General features: G+C 41.7%; 1 protein-coding gene across 2 annotated transcripts in view; it reads left to right on the top strand.

Moving 5' to 3' along the window:
• The first annotated feature begins 1,848 nt into the window (after positions 1 to 1,848).
• The window catches only part of ZZEF1 (zinc finger ZZ-type and EF-hand domain containing 1), a 57,300-nt gene continuing 38,895 nt past the window's right edge, over positions 1,849 to 20,253 (top strand). The window contains exons 1-15 of one of the 2 annotated variants that reach the window (XM_064394648.1): positions 1,849 to 2,294; positions 6,268 to 6,412; positions 7,442 to 7,636; positions 8,521 to 8,692; positions 10,179 to 10,378; positions 11,422 to 11,632; positions 13,148 to 13,264; positions 13,477 to 13,655; positions 14,706 to 14,804; positions 15,879 to 15,970; positions 16,972 to 17,120; positions 17,652 to 17,763; positions 18,851 to 19,066; positions 19,547 to 19,647; positions 19,983 to 20,152. In XM_064394648.1, the coding sequence (XP_064250718.1) occupies positions 1,959 to 2,294; positions 6,268 to 6,412; positions 7,442 to 7,636; positions 8,521 to 8,692; positions 10,179 to 10,378; positions 11,422 to 11,632; positions 13,148 to 13,264; positions 13,477 to 13,655; positions 14,706 to 14,804; positions 15,879 to 15,970; positions 16,972 to 17,120; positions 17,652 to 17,763; positions 18,851 to 19,066; positions 19,547 to 19,647; positions 19,983 to 20,152 (2,494 nt within the window). In that variant the 5' untranslated portion in view covers positions 1,849 to 1,958. The remainder of the gene's footprint in view (positions 2,295 to 6,267; positions 6,413 to 7,441; positions 7,637 to 8,520; positions 8,693 to 10,178; positions 10,379 to 11,421; positions 11,633 to 13,147; positions 13,265 to 13,476; positions 13,656 to 14,705; positions 14,805 to 15,878; positions 15,971 to 16,971; positions 17,121 to 17,651; positions 17,764 to 18,850; positions 19,067 to 19,546; positions 19,648 to 19,982; positions 20,153 to 20,253) is intronic. The other variant, XM_064394646.1, reaches the window with a different exon arrangement.

Raw genomic sequence — 20,253 nt, 5'->3', positions numbered from 1 at the left:
TCGAACGGGCCGGCCACAGCTGCTCTGTGCCCGCACCGCCCTCTGAGTATGAGGTTGTCCATAAGGACAGGCACAGAATCTCTTGTTTTTAGTGGAGATCGCCCAGTGTGAGCCCTGCCAGGGCAGCGCCACCTGCAGCCGGTGACACAGCGAGGGCCAAGGGGGTTTGTTTTCTGCGCGCCCTCCCTGCACCGGTCTGTCCTGTTATGAATAAAAACTTACCTATTTTTTAAGGTTGCGGAGTTAAAACAAGCTAGACAAGTGCTGTTAATTTAACTTCAGTGTTAAGAGTTCTTCTTCCATTACCTGTCAATGGTCGGTGATTAACCATTGTCCCCCCGATGCTTGCCAGGGACCCTGCAGGTACCAGGAGAACGGGAGTGGCATCAGAGCTGGTATGCAGAGGAGAAATGCATTGCAACCAGATTTTGCAGCTTTCCAGGAAAAACCCTAAAATCACGAGCCAACATAGAACTGAGTGACCTAAGTGACATCTAAGGATGGGAGCATTGTCCCATACCTGCTTGGACCTTTTTGTTTCTCACCCTAACCTGAAAAGATACTGATTAAAGAGACACCCTGGGTTTTTAAACAAACAAGTGAAGGACTCCATGACTCTCCTGTGAGGACAGAGTCCCCAGCTCTGTCTGCAGACCAGTGGACAAAGCTGCATCATCCTCCTTCTTCGTGCCATGCCTGGGAGCAACGGCGGTGTGGGCGCAACCCATCGATTTCTCCCCACCTGAGCTGATTCTTCTTAATAAAGGCATTAAAAAAGGAGAAAGATCTCCTGCCCATTTATTTCATGTGCTCTGCCACACTCACGTCAAGCAGTTTTCCTCACGCTGAGCTGGAATTTGTCTGGTTTTGCCCACGGCCACTGCTCTTCATCCCCTCACGGGCCCTGGTGTGAAAATCGCCAGCCACTTGGCTTTGGAATTTTAACAGTTTAATAGTAATAAAATGGTTATAAAAATAGTAATAGAATTAGAGTAATAACATTTGAACATTTGCGGTTAGGACAATATGAGACACTAAAACAAAGAGATACGGACATCCAGGTACCTTTTTCTGGGCAACACAAGCCTGAAAAAGGACCCCTCTTAACAGAGGATTAACCCTTAAAAACAATCACCTGTTGCATACTCATACACCTCAGACATGATGCATAAATTCCATTCAAACACAGGATTTGTCTGGTCACTGTCAACTTCTTCCTCTTACTCCTCATGCCGTCTTCATGTCTGAGCAAGGTGGGAAGAAGTTAATTTTCTGCTGATAAGGGAGCAATAAATTCTCTTTCTCTGAAAGATTTGGGTGCCCTGTGGCTGCTATCTGCTGCGAGTCCTTTCTTAAAAAAATACCTTGCATAGCATAGTTTCTATTTTAACATTATGTTATAACCTAAAACTATAATACACTACTTAAGAAAATTAATACAGCATAACTTTCTAGCATAATACAACAATTATTTCAATACTTGCGAAAAGCCAATCACAAAATACACATTTTTCACACTAACATAATGCAATAATTATTTCAATAATAATTAGTTAATTATTGCGAAAAGCCAATCACAAAATACACATTTTTCACACTAACATAATACAATAATTATTTCAACACTTGCGAAAAGCCAATCATAAAGTACATATTTTTCACCCTTGGAGACACGTGTATGAATTAAGGGATCCCTGTCCCCGTTCCCGTTCCCGGTGTGTCCCGGGCTGTGTCCTGTCCCGGCACGGCACGGCTCGGCCCGGCCTTTGCGGCAGTGCCGTGCCGCCTGGCGGCGCCGTGCCGCTTTACGGCGGTGTGGCGCGGCGGCGCTTTGCGGCGGTGTGGCGGCCCCGCGCTGACAGGTGCGGCGGGCGGGAAGTTGCTGACTAAGGCGGGCCGGGCCGGGCGGGGACCGGCGGCAGCGGCGGCGGCGGCTGCGAGGGGCTCCCGAGCGGCTCATGGGGACGGCGGCGAGCCACAGCAGCGAGGAGGAGGAGGAGGGCGCCGAAGAGGGCATGGAGGGGGCGGGGGGCGCGCCCCAAGCCGGCGCGGCCGCCCCGGCGCTGCCGCCGGCCGAGGTGCTGCTGGAGCAGGCCCGGCTGCGGGAGGCCACGGCGCGGCTGCGGGAGGCGGCCCTGCCCGAGCCGCTCGTGTCGCGGCACCACAGCGCGCTGGTGCGCTGGCTGGAGGAGCGGCTGAGCCGCGGCGACGAGGCCGTGAGCCTGGAGCAGTTCTGCGAGGTGCTGGAGAGCGTGTCCCGGCTGGCGGCCGGCTCCCGCGGCGAGAGCGAGGAGGTGAGGCCGGCGGGAAGCGGCGTCCGCAGGGGCCGGGGCAGCTCGGGCAGGGGGGAACCGCGGGGATCCTCTCCTTGCAGCCCCTTCCAGCAGAGTCCAGCCTGGCCTCGGGCGCTGCCGGGGATGGGGGTCCCTGCGGGGATCCGCTGTCCGGGCCGGGGGTGGTTGAGTGTCCCCGAGTGTCCCCGAGCCCTCGCTGGCACCGGCGCCGTGGCCGTCCACACGACCCCGGAGAGCCCGGACACGCGTCCTGGTACGCGGGGAGGGCCAGGCCAGAGGGTTCTGCAAGGCTGGAAAAGCGGCGGCTGCTGTTGATAGACAGCCTGCCAGCTTCCAGATATCCCTTTTTAAAAACTCATGTCGGTTATCTGTAATCGTGCTCAGCAGCCGCTTTATAAAATGGGTGTTTAGAGCAATATTTCTGCTGCTGCTGGTGCTGCTGAGAGCTCCGGTGTGGTGGGAACACGGGTAGGAAATCCTGCCTCAGTAATTCCTCTAGATACTTACTAGCGTTATCAGCAAGTCAAAGTTTACCACACTGGGTTTCATTGTAGCTTTTTTAAAGCAGCAATGATATTGTTAAGCATTTGTTTTATTGTAAAGTAGGACTTCTGGAAAACTTGTGAGAAAGTAGTGGTAACAGAGGTCCCCTTCCACAGCTAGAAGATGTTATGGTCAGCTTTTAATGGTAGAAGAGAGTAGTTTGCTTTCTGCTGGGATTTCCAGTTTTCCCCTTCTGTGGGAAAGGATATGGAGAATTTAATGTCTAGAACACTTTAGCTTTGCTCTGTAGCAATCCAAAATGCAGCAGAATACCCTGTTGGGAATTCCACACTCCCTTGAGAAAGTGGCTGTGCCTAAATTCCTTAGTGCAAGCAGTTCCTGAGGCTCAGCAGTCACTTCCTGCTGTCTTTGTTTTGGAGCAGAACAACTGTGTAAACTGTTAGATCACACACACACGCCTCAAGTCAGTGCTGACAGGTGAGCAAGGCTCCTGGAAACTGGAAGGAGATTCATTTTCATGGCCAGATAGGTGTGTTTTTTACCAGACTGGTTTAAGTAGCTTGGTGAAATGCTGCCTCCACTTGCAGTTCCTTCACAAGAAGAGCAGTAAGAAGCACATCTTCATCTGTAACAGCAGCAAGGGTGAAATGAGTCCAGTGGGGTTCTTCCTGTTGGCACAAACAGCTGAGCTTTGTGGGCTGCAGAAATATTTTGAGGATTGTCTGTATTTCACGTCCTCCTTTGCATGAGGAATCTATTTGTTTTGGTTTCATTTCCTGCTCTAGGGAGTGGGGAAAAAGCTTGTCACAGGATTCAGCGTCACATCTGCTCTGCCCTGCAAATCGAGATCTTGAGGGCTCTGTGGAAAACCTTGATGTCATCATTTCTGGCACTAGCCCACGAGCTGTGGTGTTTGAGCTTTCACTCTGAGGAGAAGTCAATTTAGGGGGGGCCATCAATAGGTTTCACTTTTTAATGTCTGTAGAGTCCTGTCTGGCACAGCCCAGGCTTGATCTGCTCTTTCAGTTTCTCTGTTCTCAGTGCAGGGCTTTGAGCACAGACTTCAAATGTTTTATGAACAACGTTTAAATGCAAAATCTGTTTTCTATATGAACTGAACCTCTGAATCCTTCTTGATACTGCTTCAGCAGTTGTCATGTCATGTATCCAGCTTTGGCTGGCAACATTAATGCTGCATTCTTCTGCGAGCAGAGGGTGAAATGCAGAGTTCTCCCAGGTCACTTTTGAGATACCTTGTTGTGCCATCCAGCTCCTGAGCTGTGAGATGAGGGGCTGATTTTTCCATGTGCCATATTTCCAAGCAACCCTCTCACCCATCATTTCCCATGAAAGATGTTTCTCACATGATTCTTCATGTTCAGGGTTGAACTGTCTGGAGTTCCTGCATTTATTTAGGAATAGGATGCTGCTGAGTTGTATCATGTCCCAGTCCTGCACACAGCTCAAAAATCCTTTGAGTACAGGCTGACACTCTCTTCCCCCCCCGCCACTTTTTTTCCTCCCAATTACACAGGACAGCAGTGGAAATTTTGTATGTTTTTTGTTAAATACAGAGTTTAAGTTATACAGAACAGTCAAAAAATAATTTTAGATTTCTAAATTTGGTGCAATCTCCCGAGATCAGAGGAATAGTTTAAAAATAAGATAACAAATTACTGCATTAAGCTGTGCAGAAAAGCATATATGCAGTAATCCCTCCTTATGTGAGAGTAAAAAATTTGTTTAAGGTAGGTGTCAGCAGATTCAGCCTTGCTGCCTTGTGTTTTATTGTCACCAGTAACATCACAAAACTGGATCAATTTGTAGTTCAGTAATTGTGCAGTTTCACTTCAGATATGAGGAAAAATGGTGAGAATGATGTGGTGTGAAACTGTACATTGAGTTGTTTTGACAACTGAGTTATGTCTGTTAGAATTAATTCCCTCTGTCTTGTTGTCCTCAAGCAAAGGTGTTGGGTTTTTGTCTTGGGACCTGCCCAGTGCCTGGGCTGGACTGGCCCTGGTGCCTACTGGTGCTCAGCACCAGCTTTGCTGCTCAAATTAATTTTTTTAAGGTGATCATTATTAGCTTGGGTTCAGCTGTGTGTATAATAAGACACTATAAAGTTTCCAAGCTCAAATCCAGCTCTGTGCCACAGAGGTGCCATGAGAGCTTTAGTCAGCTGAAACACCGTGTTTCAATTCTGTTGTCTTCTGAGGACTTTGCTCTCGTTTTACTGGGGTAATTATGTCATGGTTAATTGGCAGGTTATTTTGAGCTAATCATTTCAGGCTGCTACTCTCTAGGATAGCACTGTTAATGGTGCATCAATCTGATAACAAACCAAGAGAGGGAAGCAGGAGTTTTCTCCTGAGCAGCAGCAACCCCTTGACTCAGACACCTGTGAGATCACCTGTCCTTAGAGACCAGATTTGCTTGCTTTGTGTGGCTGAGCTTGGAATACAAAGTTCAGGGCAGGGAGACTCAAGTCTTGCTTGTAAAGAAGTGCATTCTTTTGGAAGTGCATTCCCAGTTTAGATGAAAAAGCTGGATGCTCCTGAAATACTGCATTTCTCTTTTGGAACAAGTTCCATTTTTTAGCAGTTAAACAGAAGTTTGTTTCAAAATTAAATCTCATTGTGAAAATATAGCCAGTCAATATAGTGTCAATGAATCATGAGTTCTCTGAAATAGATAGTTAAAGTAAGTTACATTTATGAGCTTAGTTCTGATTTATAGGCTCAGCTGAATAAAAATACCTTGTACATTTGTTAGTTCAAAGTTGTGAAATATGAGTTACTTCTGTACATGCTCAACACAACTTTTTATATTAAAAATTTTGTTAAGGTCAAAGTTAATAAAGCTGCTAGTGGTTCTCTTCAATAAAAAAAAAATCCCAACCCTTTTCTTACTCTCTCCACTGTTTTCAAAAATACTTAGACAAACTGTATTAAATTGATTTTTGGTGTAGGAGGACAGTTTATGGAAGGAAAAATCAAACGAAAAAATATTACTGTTCTTAGGACAATTTCTTAAATAAAGAAAATATGTAAACCCTGAAGGAATTTGAGTGGATGCAGTGAGAGAGGGATGGGCAGTGATGAGTAATTGAAGGTGTGGTTTTTGGAACCAGAGCACCCTTCAGCTGAGGAGCTTTTTGCTAAGCACCTTCCTCACAGTCCCAGCTACCCATGGATGGATCCTGCTGATTCACTGGTGTTTATGATGGGCTGTCTCCACCTAAGCATGACTCCAGCTGACTTTTATGGGAAGGCAGTGCAAATACCTTCAAACTTGCTAAACACTGCAGATTTCCAGCCAGCCTGCTTCCTGTTACCACGAATCCAATACTCTGGGGAATGGATTCTTTTGATTTTGTTTTAATAGTGTTACAACATTTGTTGCTATGGTTTCTATGAAATATCTTGCTTTAAGGAAATATGCTGAATTTTTTTTTGTTACTCTTCAGGCCTTTGCACAGTTTGATGCTGAAGGAGATGGCACTGTTGATGTGGAGAATATGCTGGAGGCTCTCAAGAATTCTAGTGGAGCAAATCTTCAGGGGGAGCTGAGCCATGTAATCAGGCAACTGCAAGCTTGTTCACTGGTGCCAGGTATGAGAGCAGAGTGTTGGAAGGAAGGGTTTCCCAAGCCCTGCCCCAGAGAGGAGGTGCTGCCTCAATAAATTGCTTTAATAGCATTGCTTGTCCTAATCTTATCAAAACCACTCTCCAGAAGGTTCTTGGTTCTTTAGTGTCAGGCAAGTGGAGTTGTTGTAAATTAAACATTTCCCAGAATTGCATGCAGAACTTCCTTTCACAAATAACCACCGTTCCCTTCTCTGTGTGACTGGGGAGTGTCTTCCCCCTGTTTGGTTCATCTCACAGACAGAAAATGTACCTTGCAGAATTTTGGTGAGTGCCCAGCTAATGCAGTCTTGCACTTGGTAACTGGAGGAATAAATCCTCCATGGAGTCTGTTCCAGGGATGAGTCACATAATTTATATTGTTATTCAGCATCTGAAATCCTGATAAAACATAATTCAGGTTTTATGGTTTATAGTTCAGAAAGTATCAGTTTCAGAATTTGATTTCTGGGATAAGTGTCAGTTACTGGCTTTCCTTCCAAGCATTTGATGATAAGTAGCTAAAGGGGATTTGCCTTAAAGGATCAGAAAAGAAACTAGAATTTGCTGCAGAGCATTCAGAGGAGAGGACTTGGAGAGTACTGCTCTCTGCATGTAAATGCACTGGGATCCAGGTGCCAGTGCTCAGGAGCTGACATTTCTGACCAAGTTGGTGGAAAGCATTAGGAATAATCCACAATTGCAAAGGGAAAAGCTCAGTGTAGCTCAGAGTGAGTGATTGTTAACCAAGTAGCAACTGCTACTTGGTTAACAATCTACAACTAGATTTTGGTTAACAATCTACAACTTAGATTTTGAAGGTAAGGGTTTGGGGCAGCAAAATAAAAATAAGATTTTTGGTAGTTGTTTTGAACTCCTTCAGGCATTCAAATCACTGGCAAAAATATTTTCCTGCACTTTTCCCTGCTGTAGAGGTTGCAGACATGAGCTACATCCTCTAATAGTTTTACATCCTTCTCACATTGTGGTGCCAAAGGAAATGATGTCTCTTTCTAGGGTTTATTGATATATTTTCTGAGTCCAAAGAGCGCCTGGGCCTCCACGCCTCGATGATCCTGAGATTCCTGCACCGGAACCGCATCTCCAGCACTGCCATCCCCTACCCAGTGCTGGAGTACTTCAACAACATCTGCACCATGCGCTCCTCCGTGCTCAAGGATTCTTTGGACCGGCTCCTCCTCAAGGAGAGAGGTGGGCAATGTCTTCCCTTCTTTTTCAGGGTGTGGCCATGGCTTTGGAAAAGAGACTGCAGATAAAATGAAAAGCTTTCTTGACTATGGCACCTCTAAAAGGCCTCATGTTTTATGAAGTTACTCTGCATGCTTCTGGGGATTTTTGTTGGTTTTTTGAAGCACATAAATTGTTTTCTGAACTACCCAGCAATCTGAGTAACACTCTGAAATGTTCTTATCTTTCTCCTGGCCTGTTCCAGAATCGATAGTTACTCATTTGTGGTATTCTGTATTCAGTCAAATATCTCTATTAGTTGCTAGAAACTTAGTTTCCATGTGAAGGTGGATGTTTTATGAAGTTGACTGTTCAGTATTAAAAGATACTTTATTATTTTGGACTGGAGGTGATGAATATTATACTGCATCTCTGATGGGACTGGCCTGTTCCCTGCGGGGAGGGCTCCTTTTCTTTATGGCTTGACTAGAAATTTTCAGATTTCTGCACTTCTATTGAAATAGATCAAGTTACATGGGAAAGAGAGTGCTTTGTCCTTTCCCTAAAATACATGAATTGCAGTTTTCTCTGTTGTAATTTACTTTTGCCTTTCATCTGTTTGTATTTGGGTACAAAAATAATAAAGCAGCATTGAGGCCAGTAATGAAAGGGATAGATAAGGCTATTGAACTCCAGGGAGTGGAGATGTTTTCATACTCAGAATGGTAGATGGAGATTATTGCAATTTCATCTGAAATGAGACTTTGCTGTCTCCTAGTTCCTGTCAGAAACAGTCCTTCAGGGCTGTGTTCTGTGCCAGCAAGTTCATTTGTGTGAGACAGTTCTTACAAAGGTATAACGATACTCCAAACAGCCAAAGAAAAATATTCTGTGTGGTTTCTTTGCAGAATACCCCAGTGATCTGAATGGCAATCAGGAGTCAGACAAGCTGAAGTCTGTCACAAAGTGCTACACACACATCGAAACCTCCTCCAATTCCGCCGATATCGACAAGATGACAAACGGAGAAACTTCCTCCTTCTGGCAGTCGGACGGGAGCGCTCGATCCCACTGGATACGGTGAGCTCAGGGCTGGGGCTGGGGGCCCTGGGCTGGCAGCCACGGGGGTTGTGCTGGATTCATCCTGCCTGGATGCCAGGGCCCCCCGAGGCTGCTCCAGGACTCCCCTCCTCAGCTGGGCAGGGGAGAGAAAATGTGACAAAAGGCTCTTGGGTCAAGGACAGGGAGAGCTCTGTCACCAACTGCCATCACAGACAAAACAGACCTGATTCAGGGAATTTAGTTCAGTTTATTAAATGAGGGTGGGGTTAGGAGAAACAAAACCAAATCTTCTCCCTCTTCTTCCCAGGCTTAGAGAAAAACGGAAGGGAAATGATCTCCTCCCCTCCAGAGGTGCAGGGGGATGGGGAGTGTGGGCTGCACTCAGTGCATCACATGCTGGCTCTGCCACTCCTTCCTCTTCAGGGGCAGGACTCTTCACATGCTTCCCTGCACCAGTGTGGGGTCCCTTCCGTGGAGCTCCCTCCAATTGCTCCAGTGTGGATCCTTCCCATGGGGTGCAGTTGTAGAATCACAGAATATTGAGTTGGAAGGGACCCCCAAGGATTGTCGAGTCCAGATCTTATGTGAATGGCCTCCATAGGGATCAGTCCTTCAGGAAGAGGCAGCATGGGTCCCCCATGGGATCACAAATCCTGCCAGCAAGCCTCCTCCAGTGCACACTGCTCTCCCCATGGGGACAAAGGTCCAGCTTCCAGCAACTTCTCACACCCTGTAGCCCCTGTCTGCTAAAACCTTGTCACACAAACCCAATACAGGTGTAATTGAAAACAGCTGGAATTAATGAGTGACAGGTGAATACAGACAAAAGCAGAAGTCATTGATCTCTGCATAAAATTTAAAACCCTGACTGCCAAATAAAAGGTCAGCTGTAAACTGCCTGTATCTGCTGTTGTGACACAAAGCCTTGTTGTATAGTGAAGCTTTCCAAGCTGTAATACAGATGCAGTAGTTGGTACTTGAATAGAAACACTTTGCCACTATCCAGGATGTTCCATGAAACAGAAATGCTCAATGAAACAGAAATGTTTAGTGCTGTTTTTAGTGGTAGATCTATGAATGTGTGCTTCAAAGCAAAAAAAAAAAACCCAAACTCATTTTGGTCATTATTAACATTGCATTTTTATTCTTGAGGAATGAATTCTCAATTGAAAATATAAATAGAAAATTCTACAGTCTCTCAGAGGCAACTGTTTTCTAAATCAACTTTTTAAACTTGTTCACCATGGTATGGTGTTAAAAACACCTGTGAAGCATTAGGTAAATGTCAGAGCATTTATTTGTGTTTGTAGAGGAGGAAATGAATAATAATAAGGAGGAAAATTAATAATAATGATAAGAAGAAGAAGGAGGAGGAGGAAAATGAATAATAACATAATATCTATTATATATACACATGTGTAATGTTATGATATAGAACAATAAAAGCATGGTGCTTGACTTACCTTCTCTTTGCAAGAACCGTTTTCTCTTCTTTGCTTTGCAGTTTAAAGATGAAACCAGATGTGGTTTTGAGACACCTGTCCATTGCAGTGGCAGCTAATGACCAGAGTTACATGCCACAGCAGGTCACGGTGGCAGTGGGAAGGAATGCCAGCAGTCTCCAGGAGGTCCGAGATGTTCACATTCCAAGCAATATCACTGGCTACGTAACACTGTTGGAAAACGCTAACATTAGTCAGATGTGTGAGTCAATAAAGATACCATTGGGATACTGCTTTGCTGCTTTTTGCAAGGTGAAAGGTTGGGTAGATCATGGAGAGATGTGGTGAAGTGTCAGTCACCAGGGGTGACACTTTGGGCCTTGTTCTTGGGTCGGAGAAATTGTTTTAATTCTGGTTTAATTTCTAGCCTGTAAGAGAGTCTTCCAAGCCTTTCTTGTGGTCTCTGTAAAGTGGGCTAAGGGTTGAAGAGAAAAATTACTAAAGATGCAGTTTTAGTCTTCCAATGTGAAGACATGGGGCAGCTTCAAAATATCCTTGCTTGCAGAGTGAAAGCATATGTTGGCTGATAGTATCTAGCAAAAAATCTGCTTTTTTTTTTTTTGGTACTGAAACTCTGAAATTGGTCCAATGTAAGGCAGGTTTTATGCTTTTAAATATGTTATTTTTGAGTCTGGTAGCTCTGTGGGTGCTATATTGGAATCAATCAAGAAAAGCTGCTCCTTCCTAAGATGGTTTCTGCAGCTTCAGGAATTCTGTCCCTTCAGTTCCAAAAGATGCTTTTCCCTGAGAGGAGCTTTCAGTGCCACAGAAGTGGACAGCAAGGATGTTGTTCCTCAAAAGTAATCAGTTATGCCATCTGTGCAAAATGGTCAAGAACTTGTGTGAAAATTTTTATGTAACTTTAAACTTTGCCTTTGGGCTTTGCTCCTTTTCCCTATTATCTCCACAACCACTTGCTTCCAAGACACTTCCTATGTATCTAGGTAGGAAGGTACAGTGAAATAATCTATTTTCCACTTTGAGGATATTTTAATTTTTCCTAGTTTCTAGGAAATAGGCATAGAATCTGTAATGGGTCCACAGGCTATTGATGCAAAGGCTAAATTTTTCATATCAGAGGGTGCACAGTGTGTGTGGTTATCCATATCAGGCAGCGCTGTTCCATATCTGCCATTACTTTTCCAAAAATTCCCACACTAATTTATTATTTGGACTAGCTGGATTCTTCTAACTAATCTAGCAGAAGAAATGGGGGAAGAAAAATTGCAATTTGTGTTTTGACAGATGTACAGATAAACATCAAGCGTTGCCTCAGTGATGGCTGTGACACCAGGATCCACGGGCTGCGGGCCGTGGGCTACCAGCGCGTGAAGAAGGTGGGAGTGTCCGTGTGCGACGCCTCGGCCATCTGGTACTGGTCCCTGCTGACCTCTCTGGTGACAGCTTCCATGGAAACCAACCCAGCATTTGTTCACACCATTTTACAGAATACTCAGTAAGCACCAAACTTGCATGGGGTGTGATTTTAGCAGCTACTTTTTTTTTTTTTTTTTTTTTAAATACTTCTGGCTTTAGGAGGCAATCTGTTGTATGTGACTGGTTTCTACTCCATTCAGGTGTTTAAAAAGCTTTTTCTGTCTCGTTCAGATTTTTGATGGTTTTCTTCTATCCATTTGCACATACTAGAACAAGTGTAATCCTCCTGGCTGTTTCATCTAATCTAGTTGTTAAACCATGACTTAATGGACACTGAAAAATACATTTTTTACTGATCCATTTACTTGTAATGACTTTGAGCAGCCTAAAATTAATTCATTTTTCTTGTCTGGTATTAATAGTCAATAAAATCTACATCTTCCCCTTAGGACTCAAGCTTAATTTAGCTTAATTTTCTGCAGATTTCTACTTATGTAATGCCTTGTCATGCATTTTGTGGGGGTATAGTTGAGTATATGCACCATCTCCATGCAAATGTTTGCTTGTGGTGATTGACCATTTTCTGTGTAACATTTCCTTGTTAGATTGCCAAACACTTCTGCTGGATGACTTGAAGGATTGGAATCCCAATAAAACCTCTCCACACCCACATGAGCTTTTACAGAGCTCAGTTAGCACAATGTCACCACACTGAAGAGCAGGGCTGTCATTAGGTTAATGAGTCCTGTAGGCTAAAGTCCACTAAGCCTATCTTTTAATTTATGTCAGCTGTGAAATCTCTGAATTCAAAGTTTAGATAACTTCATACATGCTCAGGCCTTAGGCCCATAGTTGCAGGCTTTGCAGAAACTGAGGGCCTTCAGTTTTGGTGAAGTTTAGATATTTTTTAGAAATGTAACATGAATGTTGAGTTAATAAAGCATTGAAAAATTATAATGGAGAAATCCTGACTAAAATCATGTTTTCGGGAATTAGATTCACTGTTTAAAATTATAAAGCAAAACCCCAAAGTTTAGAATTGGATGGAATAACTGTAATATTGAAAACTTTAGCATTGGGTAGAATAACGTTGGTGAAACTGCTTGAGAATTCCTAATTTCAGGGATTTTCACAATATTTTTAGGAATTCAGAATAATTCTGATTTGAGCTAACAAGTGTCTCTCTTTGTTTCTCTTATTCTTCTGAGGGAATTTCAAATCAATTTTCCCTTTATTCACAGGCTCTTGCTCAATTCTGGACCAATTTAAAATGAAGCAGTGCTTGGATGCTAAGCTATTTCTAATGCTGTCACAGATTTAATTTAAAACTCCTTGATATGTTTGTCTCATTAAATCTGAGATTGAAACTAGATTCAAGATTACCCAGCAGTCATTGAACTTTCCCTGCCTAGAATGCAATACTGTTGTTCCCTTTTGAAGAGAATCTCTGTGTGAATAGAATTTTTGCACTCAGAAGCAATTTTCAGAGACCTGCCCACACAAAGCATGAAGATTCAAGCCTCTAATTCACATTAGGAGGCTCTTTTCTCCAATTCTGCCTGGTTTCCTGACATAACATTTCACTTTTTCCTAGGAAAGCACTGCAGCACATGCCACCTCTATCCCTAACACCAGGCTCCACAGATTTTTCAAGCTTCTTATCACCAAATGTTTTGGAAGAAGTAGATAGCTTCCTTATCAGGATAACAAGGTGAGCTTGTGTGGCTGATGCAGTGGGAGGTGGTTTGGAAGAGTCTCCAAATAAAATTTTTACAAATTTACTCACATGCTCTTTTCTAAGTACCTTGAAAAATACAAATACATCAAGAAACAGCGCCTGAGAGATTCTGTGGCAGTTTGTCTTCATTGAAAAACAGAACATCCCATATTTTCTTTTCACAATGTTGTTGTTTTTCCTCCCAGTTGTTGTACTACTCCAGAGGTGGAGCTGACACTCCTGGCCTTTGCCCTAGCCCGGGGGAGTGTTGCCAAAGTGCTGAGTTCCCTTTGTGCCATCACTGATCATCTGGACACTCCATACAAGGCTTCCTCCCTTATCTCTTCCATGGCAGCAGTCAGACAGAACCTGCTCTATAAATATGGTAATGGAACAATCCTGCATCCTTTACAGGCTTAAGAAAATATACAGCTTTGAGTTGTTCCACTTGGTGGGTTTTAAAATGATCCAAATTTTCTTAATTAAAAACTATCACTGAAATCACAACCTAGCAGATGAGCTGCCCAAAAAGTTGGTGATTGATCAGCTTTCTGTGATTAAAGAGTTAAACCAAGTAGAATCTTCTCAAGAGAGAAAAGATGAACTTTGTAGGTCATGGCCCCTGTATCAGCGTGGTGATGATGGTGTTTGTGTTGCTTAAATGGCAAATGGCAGGAAGTATTTTTCTTCTTCCAGTAAGACATTTGTTTGAGTGAGTGAGCCTCTGTGAGTGCTCTCTCCTGCAGACATGTACAAAGTTGAGATGCATTTTAAATGTAATGCCATTAGCATCTCTTTATGGTTATTTTTTTTTCCACTTTTATAAGATGAGTTAAAATTAAGTTTTTATAATCTGAGTATGTCATGAGTGTAGAGCTGTTCATGGTCTGGAATCAGGTGGTGATTTTACTGTATTTGCTGGACTTGTTTGATAAATCTGTATTTTCTCAGGTATCATCTTCTGAGATTCTCATTAGTCTCTCATGAAGAATTCATGGAGACCTTTTATTTGCCTTTTAGTCTGTTTATTCAGTACTCTTGTCTTGTACCAAAGAACACGTGGATTATTTCATAATTATCGATGTTTACTTTCAAAAATTTTGAAAATTGGTTTGTTTTCCCCAGAGTAGCTAATGCCTTTTGTAAGACAAGTGGTTTTTCACAGACTGTGAATTCCAAAGTGTGGCATCAGTTGAAGGAACATTAATTGTCATGAATTTCATTGTCCTTCTGTCTGTATCTAAAACTCCAACTACTTTAGATTAATATATCTCTCATATTCCAGTTTTCCTCCCCTTTTTTGTGTCTGACAAATAAGGTAAAAATCTCATAGTATTGTAATTTTTTTCCCTATGTTTTTCTGAGCAAAGAACTTTGGAAAATATATTTTACCATTTTAAATGAATTTGATAAACCTGTTGATTTTTTGACTTAGGAAAGCCTTTACGACTGACTCTGCAAGCGTGTGATGTAAAGGGAAAAGAGGATAAATCAGGGCCTGAAAACCTCCTTGTAGAGCCATGGACTGGGGATGGTAAGAGCCTGGACTTAAAATCCTTAATATTAGAATCATAAAATCATTTAAGTTAGGTGATTCCACCAAACATAATGATTGTTAACTATGCTATGGTGGTGTTCCATATTTAATTGTATATATTTGATTCTTTATAGTTTATTGCTATGTAAGATTTTTAATTAAAAAAAAGGTAAACTAACAAACAAAAACCCAAACAAAACCAATATATAAATTCGATTTTGCAGCACTGTGGATTTCTCGTAAACCAGTTTATTGTCAAAACAAGCCAACCAAACAAAAAGATTGGATTTTGTAGAGAGTTATTAATATTCTACATGGGAGCCAGCAGAGAGCTGCCACAGGGAATATTCTAGAGCACACTTTGTGGGTTGAAGTCATGAATCACTGTTAGTTTCCCAAATATTGATAGGAGAGAGTTTGTAGAAATCATTGAAATTCTCACTGCACATACCTACTAATTCTCTCTTGAAACCTCTCTTTGTTAATGCAGTGCTTTTATGCACTGGATACAACCTAAACAAAGAGATTGGTGCTTCTTGACCTCCTTTTTAAGTGAAATGCCACCTAATCTTTTTTTTTTTAATAGTTTATTGTCTTGTGCAGCACTACTGGTAAATGAAAGCCATTGTGGCAGAAAATCAGGCACTTTCTAAATGCTTCTTTTACACCTCTCTTAGTTCATGTGCATTATTTGAGTTTATTCTTTAGTTATTTTGTGGCTTGTCTGCTGTTGTTTTGTGGGTCACAGTTTGGGGGACTGTTCACTGAGTTCAGTGAATAGAGCCACAAGCCAAAGCAATATTTGGGAATCATTAATAAACTTTAATAAGAAAATATTCTTGCAACTGCTGCAGATATTGCAGTGCCCAGAGAGATACTGCCTGGAGAGTGCTGTGTAAAATGCAATCTTTTAAGTAGTCCCTTTTATTTGGAAACGTTTGCTAATGAGTATTTCACTGGAAAAGCTTTGTGGTTTTGTTTCCCCCCTTCAGCCCACAATCCCAGTATTTTCTTTCTAACCCCTTGCACTGGCACTGATTCAGACTCATTCTGTTCCCACTGCTGCTTTAGGTTTTCTTACTGAAACTGGGAAAACCAGAGCAAGTATCATTCTTTCTACTGGAACTGAATCTTCATTTCAAGTGACACAAATTAGAATAAAGGTATGTAGTTGCTGGGAGCTTTTGAAGTAGAGGATTTACGTTTTTCCCCTAGTGGTGGAATTGAATTTGTATATTTTTTATATGAACTGAAATTTAAATTCATTATGAAATACTGTTATTTTATAGTTTTTCTTCAGTGTAAGTCAGGGAACTTCAGGAAAAGGAGGTCTTAAATTTTCCCAGGGAGCCACAAGCATGTAGTTAAGACATTTATTTTATATTGATTTTATCTATATCTTGCAATATATATCTCAAGCCAGAGACTCTTTGGTTTATGGTTTCTCTCTGAAGTGTGTGGTTTGTATGCAAGGTCTTTGATCTTATGTTTAAAATAATTTTTTGACTCTGTGAATAGCAGGTGTCAAGATACAAAGCATGTGAGTTCAGATTAAATTGAGGTATTTCAAGTTCTGTTTAGAGACACCAGTGTAATTTGAATTTGGTGTGACTGTTATCTGATTTCAGAGGAAGATCTTGTGATTAAATCGCATGGCCAAGACAAAACTTCAGTGAGGTTTCTGCAGCTGAATGACTTATTTACTTAAGGCAAAGCAATAATATTATTTAATTCCCAGAGCAACAATACATATTTCTATGTCAAAGACATTTAAACATGAATAGACTTCTGGCAAGTAAATTTTAACTGGAGCTGGAGAGGCAGCTGAGTTGATTTGCAGTGTATGATATTAATAGGGAAACATGATTTTAGTTTTGTTGATTTTTTTAAATGTAAAAGGAAAACAAAATGGGAATTAATATGTGGAACTATAATGTATCTAATTAATATGTGGAATTCTAGTTAATGTAAGGATGCTGGCAGGGTGATGAATACAGTAAATAACAACCGTGTATATGATCTCAATTCAGGGGGTTACAGAAGTTTTCATAACATTTCTCTAAATGTGTTTCATGCTCCTGTGCAGTTCCAGAGAGCAGGACAGTCAGGATGGGGTTGCTCTCCATAGTTCTTTCCTTTCCTTGCTGCACTGGTTTGCCCTCAGGTCCGGCGCGGTGCCATCGGGGCGCAGTGCGGGCTGGTGTTTGCCTACAATGCTGCCTCAGGAAGGTTCCACGCTGAGGAACACTTCAAAAGGTTCGAGAGCTACGACAAGTGGAAGCTGAGGGAATTCAAACAGTTTTTAAAAACCAGGTATGAATGGATTTTTGCAATGCATACATGGAAAGTGACTGTTATATTTGATCATTTTGCAATGCTGCTTGAACTACTGAGAGTTGTTCCAGGTGACTTAAAAATGGGGCATCATTTAATAGGTGTTTGATTTGAATGAGCCTCCATTTGATATGTTGAATGTAATATGTGTATAGATGTTGTTTTCAGCCACTTGATTTAAACACCTGTTATAAAAGCGATATAGCAAAACAAATCTTCTACTTGGGATGCAAATCAATGATAACAGAAATTTTTTTATTAAGTTTTATTAAATCAGTTTTCAGAACTGTTGCTCAGGAGTAAGGAGAGGTTAAGGGGCTGTGCCAAAAATTATTTTCTTGATTTTTTTTTAAGCATGTGATTGATAGTTTTGGGTTTGTGAAACTTTCTGCTGTCTTTCTTCATCTTTATAGCCATAATATGCTCTAAGTATTTTGGTAGGGTATGAACAGCTTTGCAATGTCTCTGAACGTTCTCTTTACAAAGTGTGTTACATTCTTTTATACACAGAAGCAGTTGTTCATGTGATGATTTGGGAGAAGATGATCCTATTGGCTGGTTTGAAGTAGAAGAAGAATGGGATGAAGTTGATGTCAAAATGCAGCAATGCAGAGTTTCCCAAGTAAGAGCCCACAAAAACCCCTTGGCCCAGTCACAATGAACAGGGGCTCCTTTCTGTGTCAACTGAAATAAACATATTCTGTTTTGTGAGGTAGAATTCTGCTGTATAGAGAAAAAAATGAATAGGCTTCTAGATAAATGAATAATTGAACTTTTGTCCTCTGAAATAGTTTATTTTTCTCTGTATGCACACACACACATACATATATATATATATATACACATGTAGTTAAGTAGTGCTTCATGATCAAATTTAATGCAAAGCTATATGATAATGTGCAGATTACTGGTTTAACATGATTGTTGCTTTATTCTAGTATCTAGACCATTTAACTACTGTGTAGTCATAGCATTTATTCTTCCAGAGCCAGGTTCTTCAATCCTTGTTTCAGTGGGCAAACAATTATGAAGCATTTCCATCAGTTAGGCTGCTGTCCCTGGGGAATGGAGACTCTTTCATTTTGAGAATGGCAGAAGATGATTTTGATTTTAAGTGCTTGGTGCATTTATAGGGAATGTTGCATTTAAGATGGTTCTGGAATCAGCTGTTGTAGTTCCCCAGTCCATCTGCACTGTGGGAATTAAGAGAATTGGTGACATTGTTGTGTCAGCTGGGATTTTTTCTGACTGCTGCAGAGTAACCAGTACATGTGGATGGCAGGACTTGCTGTTCCTTCAGTTTTGTGCTCTGTACCTCACTGAGAACAGACTGATCAAAGTATGTTCTAAATATTACATATTGATCCTCTGCTTGCTTTTAAATGCAGCTAATGATTCTTTAACCTGCAAGAATACTGCAGCTGTGGCAGTGAGGAGCAGTGTGAATGAAGGAGCTGGGAATGAATTAGCAAACTTTGCAGGCACCTGTAGAGGTCATAGAACCATCCCTGTGACTTTTTGGAAGCAGGGAGAGATCAGGGAGAACTTAACCTGACTCTGAGGCTCAGTATTTTAAACCTCTGTAGGTGTTAGACAAGGGACTAAGGCTTCCCTCTTCAATCCTCACCTATGTGCACTCCATCCTTTTAAAAGCCCAATTTGTACAAGCTTTTAAACCCAAATCTTGTGCTATTTTTCCATCCATCCAGTACTTGATGATAAAGTTCTTGTGCACAAGACAAGAGTCAGCAGAGCGGCTCGGGGTCCAGGGGCTGAGCGTCCTGGGCTATCTGCGGCCCCTGCGCGACGAGCCCTGCAGGACCATGAGCTGCCTGCAGTGCAGGAGGACTGAGGAGGACACGGTTTGTGGCACAACTCTGCTCCTGAAGACACTTCACTTCATCCAGCAGCTGGCACAGGACCTGGTATTTTTACTTCTTAAGGTTTTTTTAAGCTTCTGTTTGTCAGGCTAAAAGGAATAAGGCTGTGCGAACAGCAGTTGTGAATGGGCAAAGAAGAGTTGGGGTACTCTTAACAAAGTTGTGGAAAAAATTATTTATGAAAAATAGAATTCTGTGTGTGTTTGATGAAGGTTTATTACTTCCAATTAAATTAGACTGAGAGGTAGAGGTTATAAAGTGTTCTGGTGGTGGAGAAAAGGGATGGGATCCTAGAAATCCAGAAAAGGGGGAGAATTCTGTGAATAAGAAGGTTTCAGCATGGTCTGTCACATTTAGGCACCAGAATGTCCATGAAAAACTTAAACTGGAATTCATGTTAGCTGCAAATTTATAGGAAAGATGGCTGTACTTTCCTTTAAGCCCAGTACTCAGAGATTTATGTTTTATAAGTGTGTTCTGTATAGATTTAACTTTCCAATCCTGCATTTTCTTTGCCTTTTTAAGGTTCAGCAGAAGGAGAGTGGATTAAAATACAAGTCATTTTTAGATTTCACAGGCCTTGATTTGCAGCTGTTCTGGAATTTTTACAATAAACTGCACCAAAAGTAAGTTTCTTCTTTTAGTGTCTGCTGAAGCACTAATCAGTGTATGTGTGTATAAATAAAATGTGCTTTGTTTAGTTACTGCAGTTTGTTCTTCTTAAACTACATCATTTACATAAATAACATTTCCCTACTGCTACCATATGGACTTCTAACTATGAAGTTATGTAGAAGCTTGAGCTGTAGATTAGTTGAGCTGGTAGCTACACTTACTTTGGCTGTTTCTCTCCACTCAGTGGTTTTTATCTATCTGAAATGGTGACTTTGAAAGCAATACTTATTTGGTGCAAAAGAGCTGCTTTTAGTTTTGCTTTTATTTATTATATATCTTTTTACAGTCCAAGGGAAGAATGTATCTTTGCTCAAACACTGCTGTTGCAGCTTCTCCAGAGCTGCTTCTCTGTGCTTACTGGAGATAATAAAACTGCTAAACCTCAAGAAACTCCTCAGAGCAAAACAGCTGGTCACACAGAAGCTGCAGAAGAGCTTTATAGACATTTGTGTGAAGGTAATTTTTATTCAATATATATTGACTGTTTTGTCTGTTAAATTTTGGGAAAAGATACTCATTCCTAGAGGCCAAGTCAGCTCCTGTTCCTTTGTTTCTCC

This window comes from Passer domesticus, chromosome 19 (genome assembly GCF_036417665.1).
Source record: "Passer domesticus isolate bPasDom1 chromosome 19, bPasDom1.hap1, whole genome shotgun sequence".
Lineage (NCBI taxonomy): Eukaryota > Metazoa > Chordata > Aves > Passeriformes > Passeridae > Passer > Passer domesticus.
This window is presented reverse-complemented; position numbering and strand designations above follow the sequence as displayed.